Source organism: Mastomys coucha, unplaced genomic scaffold (genome assembly GCF_008632895.1).
Source record: "Mastomys coucha isolate ucsf_1 unplaced genomic scaffold, UCSF_Mcou_1 pScaffold15, whole genome shotgun sequence".
NCBI lineage: Eukaryota > Metazoa > Chordata > Mammalia > Rodentia > Muridae > Mastomys > Mastomys coucha.
In genome coordinates, this window is record NW_022196897.1 from 46,891,719 (window position 1) to 46,911,591 (window position 19,873).

General features: G+C 37.6%; 1 protein-coding gene across 21 annotated transcripts in view; it reads right to left on the minus strand.

Moving 5' to 3' along the window:
• The window catches only part of Baz2b (bromodomain adjacent to zinc finger domain 2B), a 308,453-nt gene that overhangs the window by 80,450 nt on the left and 208,130 nt on the right, over nt 1-19,873 (minus strand). For 18 of the 21 annotated variants that reach the window (XM_031370349.1, XM_031370366.1, XM_031370355.1 and 15 more), the window contains one exon: nt 3,185-3,373. The exons of the other annotated variants lie outside the window; for them this stretch is intronic. In XM_031370349.1, the coding sequence (XP_031226209.1) occupies nt 3,185-3,373 (189 nt within the window). The remainder of the gene's footprint in view (nt 1-3,184; nt 3,374-19,873) is intronic. 21 annotated transcript variants of the gene reach the window in all.

The following is a 19,873-nucleotide window of genomic DNA, read 5'->3' on the forward strand; positions in this document are numbered from 1 at the left end:
AAATTACAACTTTTCAGTGAAAACTTTACAGAGATTTCAAATTGAGGAAAATAAGAAACACATTTTAGTCACAAAATAACTTACATACCAGATGGAAGATATTAAACAAAAGTAACATAAGTAGGTGCAAGATGAACTTCTAAGCAAATTCAAAATCCTAAGAAATGCTGCAGCAGCAGCAGCAGCAGCAGCAGCAGCAGCAGCAGCAGCAGCAGCAGCAATCATTTCCAGGGAGGAGTGCTAACATTTCAGACTATGCACCAAGTCTCCATCTGAGACTGCAGTACACTTCTCTGCAGCTTTGTTGGCACCGGGGTCTCACTAGTTAGCCCAGGTGACCCTCTGCCTTCCTTCCAAGGTTTACACTCACCTACCTGCATACCTGGCTCTGACAAAAATGGCAGAATTTTAAAATCACTCATATAGAAAAGCCTGATGCAACCCAAAACTTCACAGGTTATAGCATTAAAATGTAAACACAAGGAATTTCAAATATTCTAAAATGAATTTCATAAATTATTTCAATACATGATAAAATTAGATTATAGTAATATCTAATGTAAGTTTAAATTTGTTCTTTGAAATAAAAAATACCTTAGATGTATATATCTTCACAAAAAAGTTATACCTTACTTAAAATTGCTAATTATATCTATCTTCTTGTGACTTCCTTTTTTATGGGGAGACTTATTTCCTAAAGTATCCATTTGGTTACCCTTCTGAATTATAATTTATATATTTAAGTTATTGTACCATAGTGTAATTTAAAAGTAGTTTTTTTTTAAATCAACCATAATCTCAGCCCATTTTTCAAAGAAGTGTATACACGTATTCAGAGTTTACCACTAATGCTTCTGCTTTATAGTTATCTATCCTTCAGCAACCCAGAAAATAGAGTGCTGGGGTATTTCTCCAGAACATTACCGATAAATAAGGGAGCACCTTACGTAGGTTCAAGAAGCATGTTGCTTCTTTATATCAGATGTTCTTAAATACTTTTCATTTATTTATTGTATGTATATATGTATATGTACAAGTCAGAGGGCAAAAAGAGGGAATTGGTTTTCTCCTTGTACCACATGGGTCCCATGAATTGAACTCAAGTCAAAAGGCTTGGCAGCAAGCTTTCCCACTGAGCTGTCTTGCTGATCCTAGGTTGGTTTTTATATTTTGAAAGTTCCATCGAATACACGTTATTTTTTAATACTCATTTGATCATCTTTTCAATATTTGGATTTAATACAGTATTTATAATATAGTTTAGAAATGTTCAAAAGCAGTACTATAATAAACTATCGCAAGACAATAAAAGTGCTGAAGATATCAGTAACACCTTAATTAACGTTAACTATTTAGATTTTATTTCAAGATCTTTGATTTCAGGAGGCAGAAGAAAAGGCAGGTAGATCTATGTAAGTTGGAAGCCAGCTTGGTCTACATAGAAAAATCCCAGGGTCTACATAGTGAGAAAAATTTAGTTCCTATTAATATATTAAGATTTGGTCCGGGCAGTGGTAGTGCACGCTTTTAATCCCAGCACTTGGAAGGCAGAGGCAGGCGGATTTCTGAGTTCCAGGCCAGCCTGGTCTACAGAGTGAGTTCCAGGACAGCCAGGGCTACACAGAGAAACCCTGTCTCAGAAAACCAAAAAGAAAAAAGAAAAAGAAGAAGAAAGAAAGAAAAGAAAAGAAAAGAAAAAAGACTTGGTCAAGACTCTGTCCACTCACAAAACTTTTTCACCATCCCCTCTTCAAGACAATAAAATTAAAGAAATAATGTGCCTCAAGAGATAATACTTGAAGTCTACAAATAACCACTTCTATATTCTCTCTTAGTAGTTCCAAAAGATACTTGGGTTCTTTTTAAAGAAACAGTAGATACTTTGTCAGCCACTAAAGTGGAAAAAATAGTGAGCTAGGCCCTCTTGACTAATGTGTGCCAGACACTGTAGACAGCTCTACACATGCTTGTCTCCCCAGTCCCTAGAAAAGCAGGCGATGTTTTAAGTTTCTCTCCCTAAAGCAAGCAATGTTTTAAGTTTACAGGTTTGAAAACCCAAGGCTGAGAGGTCAAAGATTTGTCCAAGGCCAGATTAAATCCAAGTCAATTTCTAGGTGGAACCAAGCTCTAGCAATTTAAACCGTGTCCCAGTAAAACACACGTCCTTGCTGAAAAGTAACACCAATCACTGCAGAATACAGTTGGATCAGGACTTTCAGGAAAATTTGTGTGAGCTCAGCTACTGTGTGTCCAGTCTACAGAATCCCATCTCACACTCGGCTTGGCCATGCACAAGAGCCAACTGCCTAACTGTTGTGGAAATGTATTCCAAATATGCCTTGGAAACATTTTTCAAATGGGAAAAAGTACAGAAAATTAAGATTGAGCCTCAACTTCCTAACAAAGTAGAGAAACATAAAAGCCTAAGTCAAGGTTCAGACTAAAAGGTACTTTTTCCCAGTGCCAGGTGTCTAACCCAGGGCCTCATATATGCTACACAAGAATTCTACCACAGAGGGCACTGCCAAGCCAAGTTAAATACCTGATTTAAAAATTAGGTAATGGGACTGGGGAGATAGTTTAGTCAGTTAAGCACATGCCACAAGAGCATGAGACCAAAATCAATCCCATGTAGAAAGTATACAAAGACAAGCACACACCTGGGAAGAGAGACAGAAATCTGGAGCTTGCTGGCTGGCCAGTCTCGTGAACCAGTGAGCTCCAGATTCAGGGGAACCCTATGTCAAAAATAAACATTAGAGTGACTGAGGAAGACACTTGACTTCAAAGTCTGGCCTTCCACAAATATATTCCCACATGTGTACCCATGAGCACATATAAACACACAGAGATACATGAAAATGTACATATATACACTGAACACACACTCAAAGCTGAGAAGAATTAAAACTGTACACTCACAGCATATTTTCTACATCCAATACTTTGGTAAAGGAACCAGAAACACTTGCCTTAATTATTGCATTCTATGGCAAGTGAGTATCCAACTGAGTACTGCATGCTTTAACACATATATCTGGTTTGCTGCATGGGATAAAACTTGGAGCCAGTTCTTGCCCCAGAGTCTAGCACAGTCCACTCTGCTGCTCAGTTTAATAAACAAACACTGCCTGGGCATTCTCAGGCTTTTCTCCTTTCCTTCAACACCATAAAGGTTGTTTACCTGGAAAAGATGTTAGTTGGGGATGTGCGGCTAAGGCTGTGGGTGTACCAAGTGTCCCCAAACCACCAAATTCTGAATGCCCTGAGCTGGCTGAATGTAGACCAAAGCCTGGGTGGCTGACCACTGGGAAGGCACTCGGCACTGTGGACAGGTTAAACGGCTGATCCCCAGCTGCTCTGAATAAATGTCCTGGGAGGGGGAAAAAAACACACTTAAAGTTGTTTAGATAAAACAGATGAGCGTTACCTGATTTTAGCATTCATGAAGCTTACAAAAATATCTATGCAATCTTTACATTATATTTCCTTCTTTAAGTTATACTCTCCAAACCATACAGAATGTTTCTAGAAACACAAAACCATTTGAAGGTACTCAAAAACGACTAGACGACCCTCAGTAGTTTGAATTTCAGATATTAGAACAAATGCTAAGAAAATAATTTTTATATATGAACTGAGGAAGTGGTCAGTTTTGTCAATACAGGTACATTGATATGACATCACACTCTTTTGTTCTTGAGAAAAATAAAAACAAATCTAACACTGAAAATCTATGAAACGGACCCAACTCAGTTACCAAGTAATCATTCAAATGATCAGACTCAGCGCAGAGATGTCACTTTCATGTGCAAAGTCAAAGTTCTGTTCTCTGACATTTCGTTGAGAAGAACATCCTGATTCCCAAGGCAGTTTGCACCAATGTAGTCAAATAGTGCCAAAGACAGCACAATTAATGCACTTACTAAGGCATTTCTAAATAAAGTCACAAATCCATTTGTAGTCAGCTGAAGAACAAGAAAAAAAAATCTTTCCTTTACTCACAGGAAATAATCAAGACACTTTACCCTCTTAGCATGAAAACAGAGTATTAAATCTAGTACTCTAGGTTTTTTAAAGAATTCACTTTGAATGGTAGGGCACACCTTTAATCCCAGTATTCAGGAGGCAGAGGCAGACCAATCTCTGTAATTGGAGACAACATGGTCTGTGTAGTGAGTTCTAGACCAGCCAGGACTACTTATGAGACCTGGCATGAAATAAATTAAATAATTTACTTTGCATATGAAGATGGTGATACACATGTGTAACTCTGTACTCAAAAGGTCAAGGCAGGAGGATTCAAAGTTCTAGGCCAATCTTGGCTGCATAAAGAGTTCAAACCTAGCCTGTGCTAATTAATGAAACTGACTCTTGTAGATGTAGTATAATGGAGGGCAGTCAAGGGCTTACCCAGGTTAGGATCTCCCAGGACTCCATAGGAAAGAAGCCCATCTACTCTGAATATTCCTGTGCTTTAGGTGTTCAAACAGAGCAACACTCTATTATCTCTGGTCCAGCTGTGACCATGGATGCCATTTTCATTAATTGATTAATTAATTCATGAAGTAAATTTAAGTTAAATTTAAATGGGAATACCTTTGCTTATCATTTAGCTGTCTATCAAATGTTAATTCTGATCTCCTGGTTCTTAAGAGAACAAGAGAAAGACCTAAGGACTCCCATAGACTGAGCGTTATGTTTTTAAATGAAATAATGCTAATACTTTTATTAAAATAAGAATATTCAATGTATATCTACAGGAAGAAGTTTGGATTCGGGGAACTGCTCCAGACAGTGAAACAATAGCTCCTGCCCCTGGGGAAGCCTGCGGAGGGTGTTTACCGGGAAGGCGCACAGGAGTCGGTAAGGCAAGAGAGCAGGGAGGAACACAAGTGCACTGGGGCTTGGGGTGGGTTTCCGGGCTTGCTTTACTTTTTTCACTTAGTTAGTTTATTAGTTTGTTCTGTCTGCACAGGCTTTCCCTATGTAGCCCTGGCTAGCCTGAAACATAATATGTAGGCCAGGTTGGCCTCCAACTTAGAGAGATCTGCTTGCCTCTGGTTTCTGAGTGCTGGAATTAAAGGAATGAGCTCCACACCTGACTAAAGACATGTTCTTGTGTGTATATTCTAATCAGTCAATATTTAAATTGTCCTTGTTTAAATCCAGAATAGAAAATTAGTGAAATTTATAAAATCTGAATTTACTTTTGAATTATTAAGGATTCTAGATATTGGCTTTGAAGCTGAGTTCAGACAAAACAGGGACAAATACAGTTAAGTCAACAATCACCATCTCTGGTTCTAACCAACTAAACCACATAAATCAACTTTTTGACTCAGTTGTGCCAATCAAACTTTTTTTTTTTTTTTTGAGACAGGGTTTCTCTGTATAGCCCTGGCTGTCCTGGACAAACGTTTTCTTTACACACACACACACACACACACTTCCTCCTCTACCTGTGTTTCTGACAAATGAGCTAAACTCAAAATTCCAGTTGTATAGACTATATAGTCATGTACTATTCACATATGAGCAAATATATGATATGTGTGCACATGTGTCCCTGAGATAGCATGTGGGTCCCTATAGGACAAACTTGGTGTCATTCTCAAGCACTGTACACCATTCCCTTCCAGACAGACTCTCTCTCATTTGTCTGCAGCACACTGACTGGATAGGCTGGCTGGGCAAGGCCCAGGAACCCACAGGGCTCCACTTTCTTGGGGCTGGACAACCACACTAAGTTTCTGATTTTTCCTTTTCTACATGAGTTCTAGCGTTTAAACTCAAGTCCTCAGGTTTACAAGCATGTTGCTTTTGTTAACAGAGATGTTTCACAAGGCCCATCTCATTTCTACTTAAAAATGTTAGTATTCAATTGTGCCTGCCAACTATATATATGTAGCCATGTCTTAATTTTAAAAAAACAAAACAAAAAACTGTGGGACAAATTTAAGCTCCCAAAACTACACAAAAATATTATGAAAAATTGAAAATGTTAAAATTAGTGATGGCTAAAACTGACAGAACAATTTTATGAGAACTAATGAATTAGCTTTAAAAACATGCATAAAATGTAATTAAGCATTAATTTCATTATTTTGAAGGAACAAAAGAACTAAATCTTAATCTCATGGGCAGAAAACATAAAATATCTGAATGCTTATCACTCCTGTAGCAATAATTAAAAATCAGGAAGATATCTGATCACAATAAAAGATTTTTAACTATAAAAAAGTGCTATAAAAGGGGGATCTTAATGTGTGATATCTTTATTGGATCTTCTTTTCCTTCCTCCAAATGTAAGCATTCTTAAAGAGGATCTTGTCCATTCCCCCTTCCTACTTCCACACCATCAAGGTTTTACCATCTCAGTGGGGGTGGACTCTGCCAGGGCTGGTTCCAAGAGCAGGAATGGAGTCTACTCATGCCTCCCCATTCCTGCATAGTCGGGCCAGGCCACCAGAGGACTGGACAGACTGAGTCCCACTGTGGTACTTTCCTCACACTCTCTCTTGCACTTCAAACCTCTGTCACTTGTTTTATATAACCCTATCTGTTCTTTACTATATTAGAATACGCTGCTTATTAACCAAGAACTACCCCTGAATCTCCAAATATGCTTCTGGATGTTTATATTATTCAACATCTATTTATATTATATCATGACTAGGATATAAAGTTATGCAGGAAAAATTCATTTCTTAATTTTTACTCTGTACAAAACATTCAATAAAGATCTCAGTACCTATTATAAGCAACAGAAAAAGATGTCTTTTAAAAGACTAAACTAATTCAGAGCCATTCTTTAAATTATTAAAAATATAACATCTTCTCTGAGGTTTATTTAGTCACAGGAGCAAATTCAATATATCTACTGTAGCTTTTATCTTTTTATACAGCAAAAAACTACTGTAAGGATTACACCAATGCTGCCAGGGCCTAGAGGAAGCCCGCAGATGTAAACCATCTTAAAATATGAACCTATTGCTCACAAGGGATTTTTTTTTTTAATGTTGTGAGCATTGTAGTATGTGTGTGTGTTACATGCATGTTCACACGTGTGGTCAGGAACACATGTACAAGTGTATGTTCAACCTTAACTTTTTCTCCATCACTTTCAAACATATGTTTTGAAAAAGGTTCTCTTTCTGAACCTAAAACTCTACGATTTGCCTTGTGGCAAATGAACTCCAGATGTGCCTGCCCTGATCTCCCCAGCACGGATAACAGAGTCTTACTATGCCTGTTTTTATTAAATGTGTGCTGGAGATCACAGCTAAGGTTCCCATGCTACTGCATCATCTCCCAGTTCCACAATGGGAACTTTAAATTAATCATAGGTAGGGATAGCATGATGGCTCCTGTTATCATCGACAATACAATTAAAAATGTAAATGACATTTCAAATAAAGCACATCATATATTACTGAGAATAGGACATAAAACAAAACATGTCAAAGAGGATCTATTAACTCCCTAAATATAAAACAAGATTTTCTGAATATTAGAAAATTCTATTTTTGGCCGGGCGGTGGTAAGCACATGCCTTTAATCCCAGCACTTAGAAGGCAGAGGAAGGTGGATTTCTGAGTTTGAGTCCAGCCTGGTCTACAGAGTGAGGACTACAGAGTCCAGAACAGCCAGGAGCTACACAGAGAAACCCTGTTTTGAAAAACCAAAAAGAAAAAAAGAGTTCTATTTTTCTACATTGATATACCTAATGTCAATATATGCTCCCAAATCAAACTATCCTGATTAAAAACAAGTTTTCTTTTTTTTATTTCTTTTAACTTTTATTGCATTATGATGAGAAAAGCTACATTATTTCAATTTGTCTGAATTTGTTAACATTTAAAAACCTATTTTAAGTAAATAGAATTAAATCACATTCTTGTTTCCCTTTTGTACCCCAACTCCTCCCAGAGACCCCCTCTTCAATACCTACAATATCTTTTTTGTCATATTCCTTAAAATTTATAAAATATTATAACAATAAGAATGAGTATTATAAAAGTTGTTTGATATAAAACAACAATCAATTTAATAGTGTTATGTAGATGCTTGTCTATAGCAATACTGAAAATACATACGTTTTTCTCAGTATAAATTTTAAATAACTCCAAACATATTAACTGTATATTTCAAAATAATACATCACTACTAGTATTTTCTTAAATGATTATAAATATATAAAGTCTTTTTGTTTGTTTGTTTTGTATTTAGTAGAGTTTAAAATCTTGGATTTTACTGTGGTACAAGCCCAAAATAAGAACAATTTTTAGACACTGGATGTCATTGTAATAAGGCTGTACTTCAATGACCTTCAAATCACCAAAGGATTTTACCTCCATTGTAGCTAAGCTGAGAGTTGATAGTTCTGCTGCGCTAGGAATGAATTGTAGACACGATTTTTGGATACAGACTTCCTGCTGTGGTCAAAACTATTTGACTTGAGTGAGTGACTTTATTCTCAGGCCACAGAGAACAGGTTACATTCACTTAAGAAATAGTGTGTGTATTAAAATGGTCTATCCATAAAGTCATTCACCAACTGTTTCAATGAACAATTGGTTCTGCTTGGAGGGTGGCACAGACATTAGGTGAGGGTAAGAATCTGGTTCATTTGGAAAAGCATTCATCTCAGAGAAAGAATAACTTGCAAAGTCCTCTTCTTCAAGCTTGATACAAGAGCTACAAATGTCAAGCAAAGCATTCAGTCTCACTCTTTGTAAAAACAAGTTTTCTTAAAGAAAATGTCTGCACACTTAGACCTTTAAGGCAGTATTGCTCCGTTTTAACTGAAGATGTTCAATTTGTGTGCTGTGTGTGCAAATTTTATTTTACTTTTAGTTTTTGCTTTAACTGATGATAAGTAACTATGGAAAACTTAGATAATGAAAATTTATGTACAGTAGCAACGTTAAGATTCTTAAATGATAAGCTGAATAGTTTTAGCACAACTTTTCAAGTCTACCAGGTGACACACTTAAATTTATTAAAAGCAGAAAGCAAATGCCAATATGTCAGTCACGAGGAATAGTATTATAAATACCTTTGTTACCACCATACACTTTTGTTACTCTGCTTTTGTTACTCTCAGTGAACAATAAGGTCTTTCCATCTCACCAGAAGCAAATAACAATACACAGACTGAAGTAATTCTCTGAGCCTAAAATATTTGTGAGCAAAGACTCCTATTGCTTTGGAAAAGTCCAAAAGTTATAGTAAACATAGTTTATATAAGAAACCAGCATGAGATATTGACTACCACTTGAACCAGCACCATTTGTTGACAATGCTGTCTTTTTTCCACTGGTTGCTTTTGGCTCCTTTGTTAAATATCAAGTGACCATATGTGTGTGGATTCATTTCTGGGTCTTCAGTTCTATTCCACTGATCTTCCTGCCTGTCTCTGTACCAATGCCATGCAGTTTTTAATTACTGTTGCTCTGTAATACAGCCTAAGGTCAGGGATTGTGATTCCCCCAGAAGTTCTTTTATTGTTCAGAATATCCTGGTTTTGTTGTTTGTTTGTTTTTTGTTATTCCAAATAAATTTGCAAATTGGTCTTTGTAAAAAAAAAAAAAAAAAAAAAAAAAAAAAAAAGGAAACCAGTATGAGAAACATCTAATCTTTAAAAACAGAAACAACAAAACCGAACCAAAGCTTACTCTACAGGCTATTTTTCTGTATGCCAGAACTATTCTTGATCTTTCAATGCTACACAAAGTTGCTGCTTTTGTGTCTACAATCTTTTAACACTGCCAACATGATTTACATCATTGCAGAATCAGTCTCTGGTTTGTAATCTGTAAAGCACTGCTAATGCTAGAAACTGGTATTCATTCAAATATATCCCATGGGTCTTTAAATCAGTCGTAAGGGAGCATATAGACCCAAACAAGTATAACTGAAATTGCTATCAGCTGAATAATTAAATTATCAGTTAATACATTGAATTCTTAACCATTTCAATGTCTAAGTATTTAAAACTCAAGGAAGATATAAATTTGAACTTTAACAAACAACAAAAAAAAATTCTTTAGTTCATGTGGATAGAACATTTTCCCACAAATAATCTTCATTTCATTCTTGTATTCTCTTATTTGGAGCCATTGAAGCCTTGTGTCTTAATATTTAGAAAGATGTATAGAATAGAAACAGATTCTAGTCATTCATTTATTTTTTTCTTGAGACAGGATTTCATAACGTAGCACACACTAGCCTTGGACTCAGTATGTGGCTTAGACTGGCAATGTCCTAGAGCCTTTCTTCTTCAGTGTATGCTGGGATTAAAACATATATGACCAACTTAGCTTATTTTTATTTTCAAATACTTATTCCAAGATTATTTTATAATCACAAAAACTGAAAAAGTAACAGCAAGTTCCTGTTTCTTTTCCGTAGCCCCTCCTATGGTAATATCTTACATACGACTATAGATCAATCTTTAAAGCCAAGAAATTAACCTTAATTAGGCAAAAAAATTATTGGCTTTAATCATATTTCCCACTAACACCATTCTTTGTCTTATTCAAGAATTTATTATATTGAATTTTGTGCTTTTAGCTTTCCTCAGTCAGCTACAACATTTGTCTTGTGCTTCAATGATGGATATAAAAATCAGAGATTGGAGTTTGTCTAATGCTTTGTAACAATCAGAAGTTCTACATCACTGAGGATGATGCTCAACGGCCCCCTCTCAGAGCAGGATACCCAAGGCCCATGTTTCTTTGCAGCACTGCTGATGTTAATTTTGTCACTAAACTTGCTGCCTGCCAGGATTCTCCACTGTGAAGTTAACTATTTCACTTCAGTGTTTTTTAATGAGAAAAACAAGTCAGTAAAAGCATGGGTTGCTTTGGGAACAAAAGCTATTAATTTGTGCCACTTCAGTCTAGGAGGTTAGAATAATTTTTTCTTTGTAACAAACATTTTTATGAAATCTACTGAAATGCTAATAAAAATCCACACATTTGATATATATTTAAAACATTCATTCAAACACTGCTTTATTATTAAAAGGAAAAAATAACTGAGAATTTCAAAGAATTTTTTTTCAGTAAACTAGAAAATGTTTCCCCACAATGAATAGAAACTATTATAACCAGCTTTCAAAACCACACAGAGCATATTGCTAGGGCTGTCCTCATAGCCTACTACAGTTAGGCAGTTTAGAACAGAAACTACTGCTAGAGGCCTAAGTCCGCAAGCTTGATGGCAGGGCATGCGCCCATGGCTACCTCTGGAGCACCAGGAAAGGAACTGCTTCGTCTTCTCTCCTAGCCTCAGGTATTCTCCTTTGTCCTCACTGGACATGCCTTGTACGAAGGCTATGCCTTGTAAGAGAACATGCTGAAACAATGTGATTTGGGCTCCAATACATCTTTTTTCTTTGTAATGAGAAGATACACTCTAACCCTAATACTGGGTTAATTACCAATATCACGTAACTGATTTGGGACATACTAATTTTCTTCAGTAACTTACTACTAAAGTCTCGAACAAAAACTACAAAGTCCTACTAGTAAAAGGTAAAATGATATTACAAGCATGCTTAGGTCCTTGAGTTCAGTCTCCCATTAAATATTCCTCATGTAAGAAAAGGTAGAGAGAGACTAAGAAGATAGTTCATGGAGCAGAAAAGCACTTGCTGGGCAAGCTTGATGAGCTGAGTCAAATAACTAAAACCCATGAAGCAGATAGGTGTGCATCTGTAATCCCAGCATGCCTAGCCTGGCGTGCCCTGTGGTCCAGCAGAAACAAGAGTGGAAGGGGAGACCTGATGCCCAGCACTCACCCTCTGACTTCCATAAGGATATGTGGTAGCACACAATAAAGAAATAAATAATAAAGTTTAAACTGAGAGAAAAGACAGTTGGACAATGGAAAGCCTTAAATTAAGACTCACAGAAACCTACAAAATTAGTACAGCAATTGCAGAAAAAAGAATCCATATGCTAACCATCAGTGTGATGTAGGTAACGGAACCCTGCTTGTGTCTACGAAACATCTAGGAAAACTTCTCGTATCCCTTAGCAACTCCACTGCCGGTAAACTTGAAAGCTGTCTGTCTTTTAGTTATGTCTGAACTCAGTCTCAGGTAGGTTTTTAAACATTGCCTCTTCAGTATGTCAAATGATTTTTTTCGTATTTACAAAAGAGCACTTTATTCGTATGTATTAAACAATGCTAAACTAAACAAGTTGCATTCCATCTTGATGATAGTGGACTGAACCTCATTACCTGTAAGCCTGCCCCAATTAAATGTTGTTCTTTTTAAAAGTTGCTTTGGTCATGGTGTCTCTTCACAGCAATGGAAACCCTAACTGACATACACCAGATGCGCACTCTCTAGGACACTGTTTTTATTGAGGGATAGGCCATAGAACCCTACACTCTGAAGTATTGTCTAATATGACATTAATGTACCGTCCCATAATGCTGTCACATTCTCCAACAGGCAGCACCTGATGATGTCACTTGGGTTATGCGCTCCTCGTACTGTCAAGAAAATATATGCACAATCTATAGAGTCTGCCTTACATCAGCTGCTTAGCTGGCCCCTGAGATTAGGCCTTGCAAATACAGTCTTACCTAATTAGTCAGAAAGAATAAAGGTTCACGTGAAACAAGATACAGGAAATCTAAATAAAATAATAAGAGTACTACTCACTTTCATTATCTGAAAGTTGATGTTATAAATACTTCTAATAAGTCTAAATATATACTCTGCATAAATAATGCTAAATATAAATAAAATTTAAATTTAAAATTCAAATAATGCTAGCAGGATGATTTATTTGGATGCTCTTTAACCCTAAAACAGCACTGACCTCTCTCCTGCTTCCCTAAACTAGGAAACAGGCTGCTTATTACTTCAATGAGGTCACTGATCAATTTGCACCAGACCTGGGGGTTATTTACTAAAATTTGATTCAGCTTCATGCAGCCATTCAGTCTGTCAGTGCTGCTCATGACCTTAACAAGCAGGACTCCCTTGATGGTACCCATGCTCTTATAGGGTCTAGCTGTGTCTCAAGAATTTGCAGCAGATGACCTGACTCTGAATTACTGACTTGACAGACTGATCGATTGATTGATTGTTATCTCCTTCCCAGTCCTTCAAAATACCTAAGAAGAAAGGTTCTCTTTCTGCTATATCTGGGAGAGTTGCATCAAAATATCCCTTTAGAATTTCTATTTCTTTAAAGCCAAAATGTGGCTTAGAGGATTCACTGTCTTAGAAAGCTGGAGTGAAGGTGCAGAAATCAGCAGCTTCCGTCTTAAACGGACAAGGCCCGAAGCACTAGCTAACAGCTCATGATGATCTGAGTATCTTACTGCTCCTCAAGGTGCTGCCCCACTATGAGCTGCCCGACAATGCACTTCACTTCTGACTGCAGCTCCTCACGACTAAGGAGTTCACATGGATGTTTCTGTGACGTGACAGACAGGCTGACAGCTGACTTGGGTGGCATTCTATTGCTGCAGCTAGGACCTCTGATGATGACAGAGCCACTGTGCCCACTGTGGCACTCCTGTAGGAGCCTCAAAGAGCATTTTACACTGTGCTCCTAGGAGCTGGGATGTTTTGCACCTCCCTTTTGCCTTTGTAAAATGTCACATCCTCATCCACGGGGCACACTGAGCATTTGTTTCTGATTAGGAACAAGTGAGACAGGGCTGTCTTAAGTGCCTTGAGCCTTTAATAATGAGGGAAGCCTTTTACAGCTTCTCCTGCAAATGACCAGAAGGCAAGGAATGAATCTGCTTTAAAAGAAAACACAGAAATCCCCTAAAAAACTATATGTGGTTGGTCAACTAATTTCTCTATAATACCTTAGACTTTTTTTTTTGTTTTGTTTTGTTTTTTTTTTTTGAGACAGGGTTTCTCTATGTAGACTTGGCTGTCCTGGCACTCACTTTGTAGACCAGGCTGGCCTTGAACTCAGAAATCCGCCTGCCTCTGCCTCCCAAGTGCTGGGATTAAAGGCGTGCGCCACCACTGCCCGGCTTACCTTAGACTTTTGATGCTTGCTCTCCAGCTCCAGCTTACATAGATGATCACTTGAAATTACCAAAACAGTACATAGCATAGCACAGAAAATTTGTAGACCCTCCCCATATTGAAGCATTTTATTTACATGCTTATGTTACATCTTTAGTAAACCTGAGGGCTTCCCTGATACCCTGCTTTCCCCTGGCCCATAATTCAAGCTGAGATGGTCAGTACAATGAAACCAAAGTAAGAAAACAGTGTTCTGCTATTTTCTTAGATGTTTTGTGCTGCACATCAAATCTACATCCATCACTCCATGGTTAACCTGCCTGTCGGATCCACAACACTGACAGTTCTGTGATCCTTCATGATTCCATTTAGCCATGTAACAGGTTTTATCATTTTGCCTGTGAGCCTAGCCTTTAACAGCTGGGCCATCTCTTTAGCTCTAGCAATGGCACATATTTTTATCCTCACAGAAGCCTGAGGATGGACATGAAGTAGTCCTAACATGAACCTAGTATTTAGTGGTATTTCTGATGCTCAAGGGTATCCACCAAGACATCCAAAGCATCCTTACACTGGATTATAAGAGACGGTGGGAGGAGACAGAAAATTATTAATCATCTAATTTTCAAGTCCTAGTCCTGCAAAATTTCGCTTTCCTTCTCCTCCTTTCAATGATGGTCCCTTATTCATTTTGTGCCAGTCCTTGCTCTTTAGACATAGGGAAAGGAAGAATAAAAGAACATCAAATGTATAATTAGACATTGTGAAGAATGCTGTGGAGGAAATGGATAGATTCAGGGGTAGATAACAGGAGAGCAATTACCTACCACTATGATCAGTGGAATCATCTATAATTAAGGTCAGTAGTAGTCAACATTCTTCAGAGATGTGGAACCTGCAGTAACCACTGATTATGAAGAATCAGCAAATAAAATTATGGTGGCCCACCAGGGAAAGCTACTGATAGAGAAGCTAGAGTTGGAGAGCTGACGGTAGATGCTCACCAACACTAGGGAGGGTGCTTTTCTCGTCTCAATCCAGACTCAAATGCTACGAATACTTTATGGACACATTCAGAAATACTGTTTAATTCAAGGCATCCTGCATCCCCAGCCAAGCGGATGCAAAGTTAATCTCCACATCCAAGACCAAGTATGAAAATCAGACAGATATAGAAAGAATTTTCAGACAAAATGGGGGGCATACTTCAGATACTGATCTAGAAAAGAAGTAAACAGTCAGGAGGCTGAAACATAATAGACCAGAATGAGCAGAGCACCAGACAAATGTGAAGAGGGAATGTCGATAAAGGGTAATATGTGGCCTCATGTGTTACACAGGTTAAAATATATAAAACATCTCATTCAACCTGGCTATGTGAAAGGTTAATTTGATGACTCTCAGATCTCAAAAGCTCTTGGGAAAGATGATGGAGGTGAAGGAGCTGTATTAAAACATTAACTCGCAGCTTCTTTCCAGTGTTTTGGCTCTACTCCCTCTGAGGCTGCCTCCATCACATGGACACGGAGTGTCTGGAGTGTGGGACCTCGGGTTAAAATAAACATGGACAAGTACTTTTCTTTGAAGGCAACAACTTTGGAAGAGAGTTGAAACAGCCACAATAATCCTACACAAGATGGCAATTTTTTCTAATTTATAAAAAAGTAAAAAGAAAAAGACTGGCCAGGCCTGGTAGTTACTCTTCTAATCCTAGCACTTGGAAAATAGAGGTGGAAAGATTCTGAGTTCAAGGAAAGATTCTAAGTCCACTACATAGCAGGTCTCAAGGCCAGCCTGGACTTTATAAAAACCAGCTTGGGGCTGGAGATCCAGCTCAGTCGGTAAAGTGCTTGCATGAAGACGGAGTGCCTGTGTAAAAAGCTAGGTGCAGTGCTGTGTGCCCGGGAAGGGAGAGAAAGGTTGACCCATGAGGCTTGCTGACCAGCCAGCATGATCAACATTGCAAGCCCCAGGTCCTAGTGAGAAAGCACCCTGCCACAAATGACAAAGTAGAAAGGAATGTCATCTAAAAGTTGGGAGACTTCCAACTTTCACTTGTAAGCTTCATACACACACATACATACACACACACACACACACACAAAACCAATCTAAAGATACTGAAAATCATCCAAAATGAGATCAAAGCCAAAGGAGAGTATCTATAAAAGAAGTAAGAATGTGCACTGGTGGCTTCCCACCCAATATTGCTGCATGCATCTCCCAACCTTGACAGAAAACAGTGGAACTAGACAACAGCCAGCCTAGCTATATGATAGAAGATAGAATTCATAGTTAAATAAACACTTAAAAATAAGATGGAATAAAAAGAAAAATACTAGTGATTAATAACCACAAACAGACCGAAACCCAACCAAATTCAGAGTCTGAAGGATCCAATGCCTAGCTGTGAGTACAGAACATACAGAAATCAACTCTTGAAACTCCAAGTCAGACCCAGCAATCTATTGAGTGGATATTGCTTTGCTATACATGCTTTTTAAGGTTGGCTCAGGAAGTAGAGTCTGATATGCCACACTACAGAGCCCAAAGCAGGCAGAGCAGCTGAAATTCACGGGTAATCATACAGCAAGGAAAGCACAAAAAAGACACTCATTTGGTGGATCTAAACGTTTTCAAATGCAGAGATCAACAGGAGTTTCTCTGAAAATACCATCAGCAGGTATGGCTTCAATATTTTCTGATCACTACACTGGGTAACAATTTTTAAAATGTCCATGTTAAATTGCTGACTTCTATAAAAACCTGACAGTTAAAGGGGAGTAATCAAAGAATAAGAAGATAATAATATTTTAAAATGCACAGCTTGCAGTTATGGCCATACTATAAAAGACAATGCATAGCATTAAATACATATTTAACAGGACAGAGGTTCAAAATAAATGATTAAGTTTTTACTTTAAATAACAGGGGAAAGCGGGCAGTAGTGGCGCACGTCTTTAATCTCAGCATTTGGGAGGCAGAGACAGGCAGGTCTCTGAGTTTGAGGCTAGTCTAGTTTACCAAGTTCCAGGACAGCATACAGAGAAACCCTATGTCAAAATCAAAACAACAAAAACAAAACAAAACAAAACCAAAGATAGGAAAAAAGAAAAGGAAATGATACTAATAAAGACAAATAATAAAGATAAGAGATCACTGAAACAGGAAAAAAAAGGTGTAAGAAAATTCAATCAGATTCACACTTGATTCATTAAAAAAACCATTGAAATCAGTTAAGCTCTACAAATAGAGAAAGGGCACATATTATGGATATTAACAATGAAACAGTACAAATAGGGCTTATGGATTCATCAATACATAAATCCCTTCAAAGACACCAGTCAAACCTCACTTAAATAAAAAGATAACCCGTGTTGTTTGCACATGTTCTCCTAGGGATGAAACCAGGATATCCTCAAAGTAGGAACATGATGAACCAATGAGCCATGACTGTTCTGCAAAGGTAAAGCTATGACTTAGCATCTTATGATAACAAAAGCTTACAACACACACACACACTCACACACACACAAAAAAACAAAACAAAACAACAACAACAACAACAACAACAACAACAAAAACGCCTCTCAAGGCTTAGAAGGCTTCACTGCCGAATTCTGGCAAACATTTAGAAAGGTAAACACAATTATATGCTCTTCCAAAACACAGTAAGAATGGAGACTCACTCAAATAATTTACAACAGAGAATGACAGGGAAAGAAAAATGAATCAATAATCCTGGTAGTTTGCCTAACAGAACTTCAACAATGCTTTAAAAAAACAATACAGCATAATTAATTGGCATTTGATCCCTAAAGGCTACAAGGGTTTATCATATAAAAAAATTAGTCAATTACTTCACCTTATTAGCAAGATAAAAATCAAAGGCTTTGTCAGCATTTCAATAGATGCAACCATGTGACAAAATCAATACTAAATTAAATAAAAGCTCAAAAGTCAATGATGTCTGCTATTATCAGTTCTATTCAATGTTGTGCCAAACAGCAAAAGCTCCTGAAGCAAAGTAAAGAAACAAACATTACACAGGTTGGAAGGCAAGACAGCCCCAACATGGATCCAGATAAGAAAAGTTATGAATGACAAGTGCATACATGAAAATGCTCAATCTTATCAGTCTTCAGAGATATACATACTAAGGTCAGCACCAAGTGACCCACAGTTGAAATTATAACATACATGGAACATTATTTGGACTGAGCATATAAGTAATAATTAAAAGAAACATCACAAACTTGAGCGTAAACAAGATGTAAGGTAACACATGAGAAGGGTAGAAGGGAGTAAAGGGAAGACAATGGAATTATATCTAATTTCAAAAAAACCAAAAGAATTAAAAAACAAAACCAAAGCCAGATAGACACCATAATTCACCAACTGGAATGGTTTACAATGTGCTTCAATGTCACACCTAGCATCCCTCACTCTAGGCTTGTAGAGGATAAATGTTACAGCCACTTTAGAAAGACACTTGCTAAATTTCAAAGAAGGCATATACTTAGAATATTTTCCAGCACTCCCCAGCCCAGGTATTTACACAAGAGAAATAAAAACATGTGTAAGCACAAGGGCTTGTAACTGGAACACTCGTGATTGCCTCAAGCTAAAACACTACCATGCCAGTCACAGGTGAATGATTATACAAGTTCTGGCATGGTCATAAAACTAAGTAGTACTAGTAAGATAAAAGAGTGAGCTACTATATAAGTAATTATATAAATGTTTTAAAAGAATTATGAAAGACATAAGCCACAAAAGCATACAGGACTTCATTTACATAAAAGTCCAGAAACAGTAAACAGTAGCAGAAAGGAGGGCCCCGCCTGCTAGGGTGGAGACGGAAGAACAAACAGTGAAGGGAGGGTCTAACCTAGGGCTGCATGAGAACACACAGGCTTTCTCTTTGTGCTGATTTACATTCATTTCAAAGCCCAAACATGAATTCTAGAGGATAAACAAAATTTGTCCACTTATCATGTTCCAGTGTTAATTAATAGACTGTAAAGTCTCAGAATTCTAGAGTTTTTCAACACAGTGAGAAAACTAACACAGAGCAAGAATTTACTGTCCTAAATGTCCAAATCATCTCGGAACACTCTAAAGTCCTTGTAGATTTTTATAACAGTTAATTCTTCAAAATTTTGTAGAATGTATTTTGGCCATATTAACTTCCCGCTAGCAATTTGTCCCATATCCACCCAACTCCCCAGCCATCCATCCATCTAGTTTAAAACCAATTGTAGACAAATGCTTGAAGTTTTTACTGCAGGTACCTATCCTGAGAGAGCAACAGAGTATGAGGTTTAACTGCCTTCATGGCTAGTGAGAGAAATGAATTGCCTAAGCAAGGAGATGGAGTCAGTTAGGAGGAACTGCAAAGACACAGGTGAGAGGTCTTGGTGCCACCTACTGAAGTGACAGAGGGCCAGAAAGAAGATACCTCCTGGAGCTTTATTTTGAAAGCAGAACCACTGGGATTAATATGTGGGCGTGAAGGGAAAAAAACCATGGGTGAAGTCACTGGACTTCCGGAGGAACAGTGGCTCTACTATGTAAATGAATGAGGAAGAATGTAAGAGAAACTGGTTTGGTAGAAAATGAAAACTTTTAGTTTGGGTGTGTTGCAGTTGAAATGTATGTATAAAAAGCATTTATACAAAACATACAATTAGGATCTGAGAATGTTCAGACAGTTTTCATTCAGGTACTTAACCAAAGAGCCTAGAGATAAAAGACCTCAGACCCAAGACCTAAAAAATTCAGTAAAGAAACTAACCCCAGCCCGGCAGTGGTGACCCATGCCTTTATTCCAAGCACTTGGGAGGAACCCCG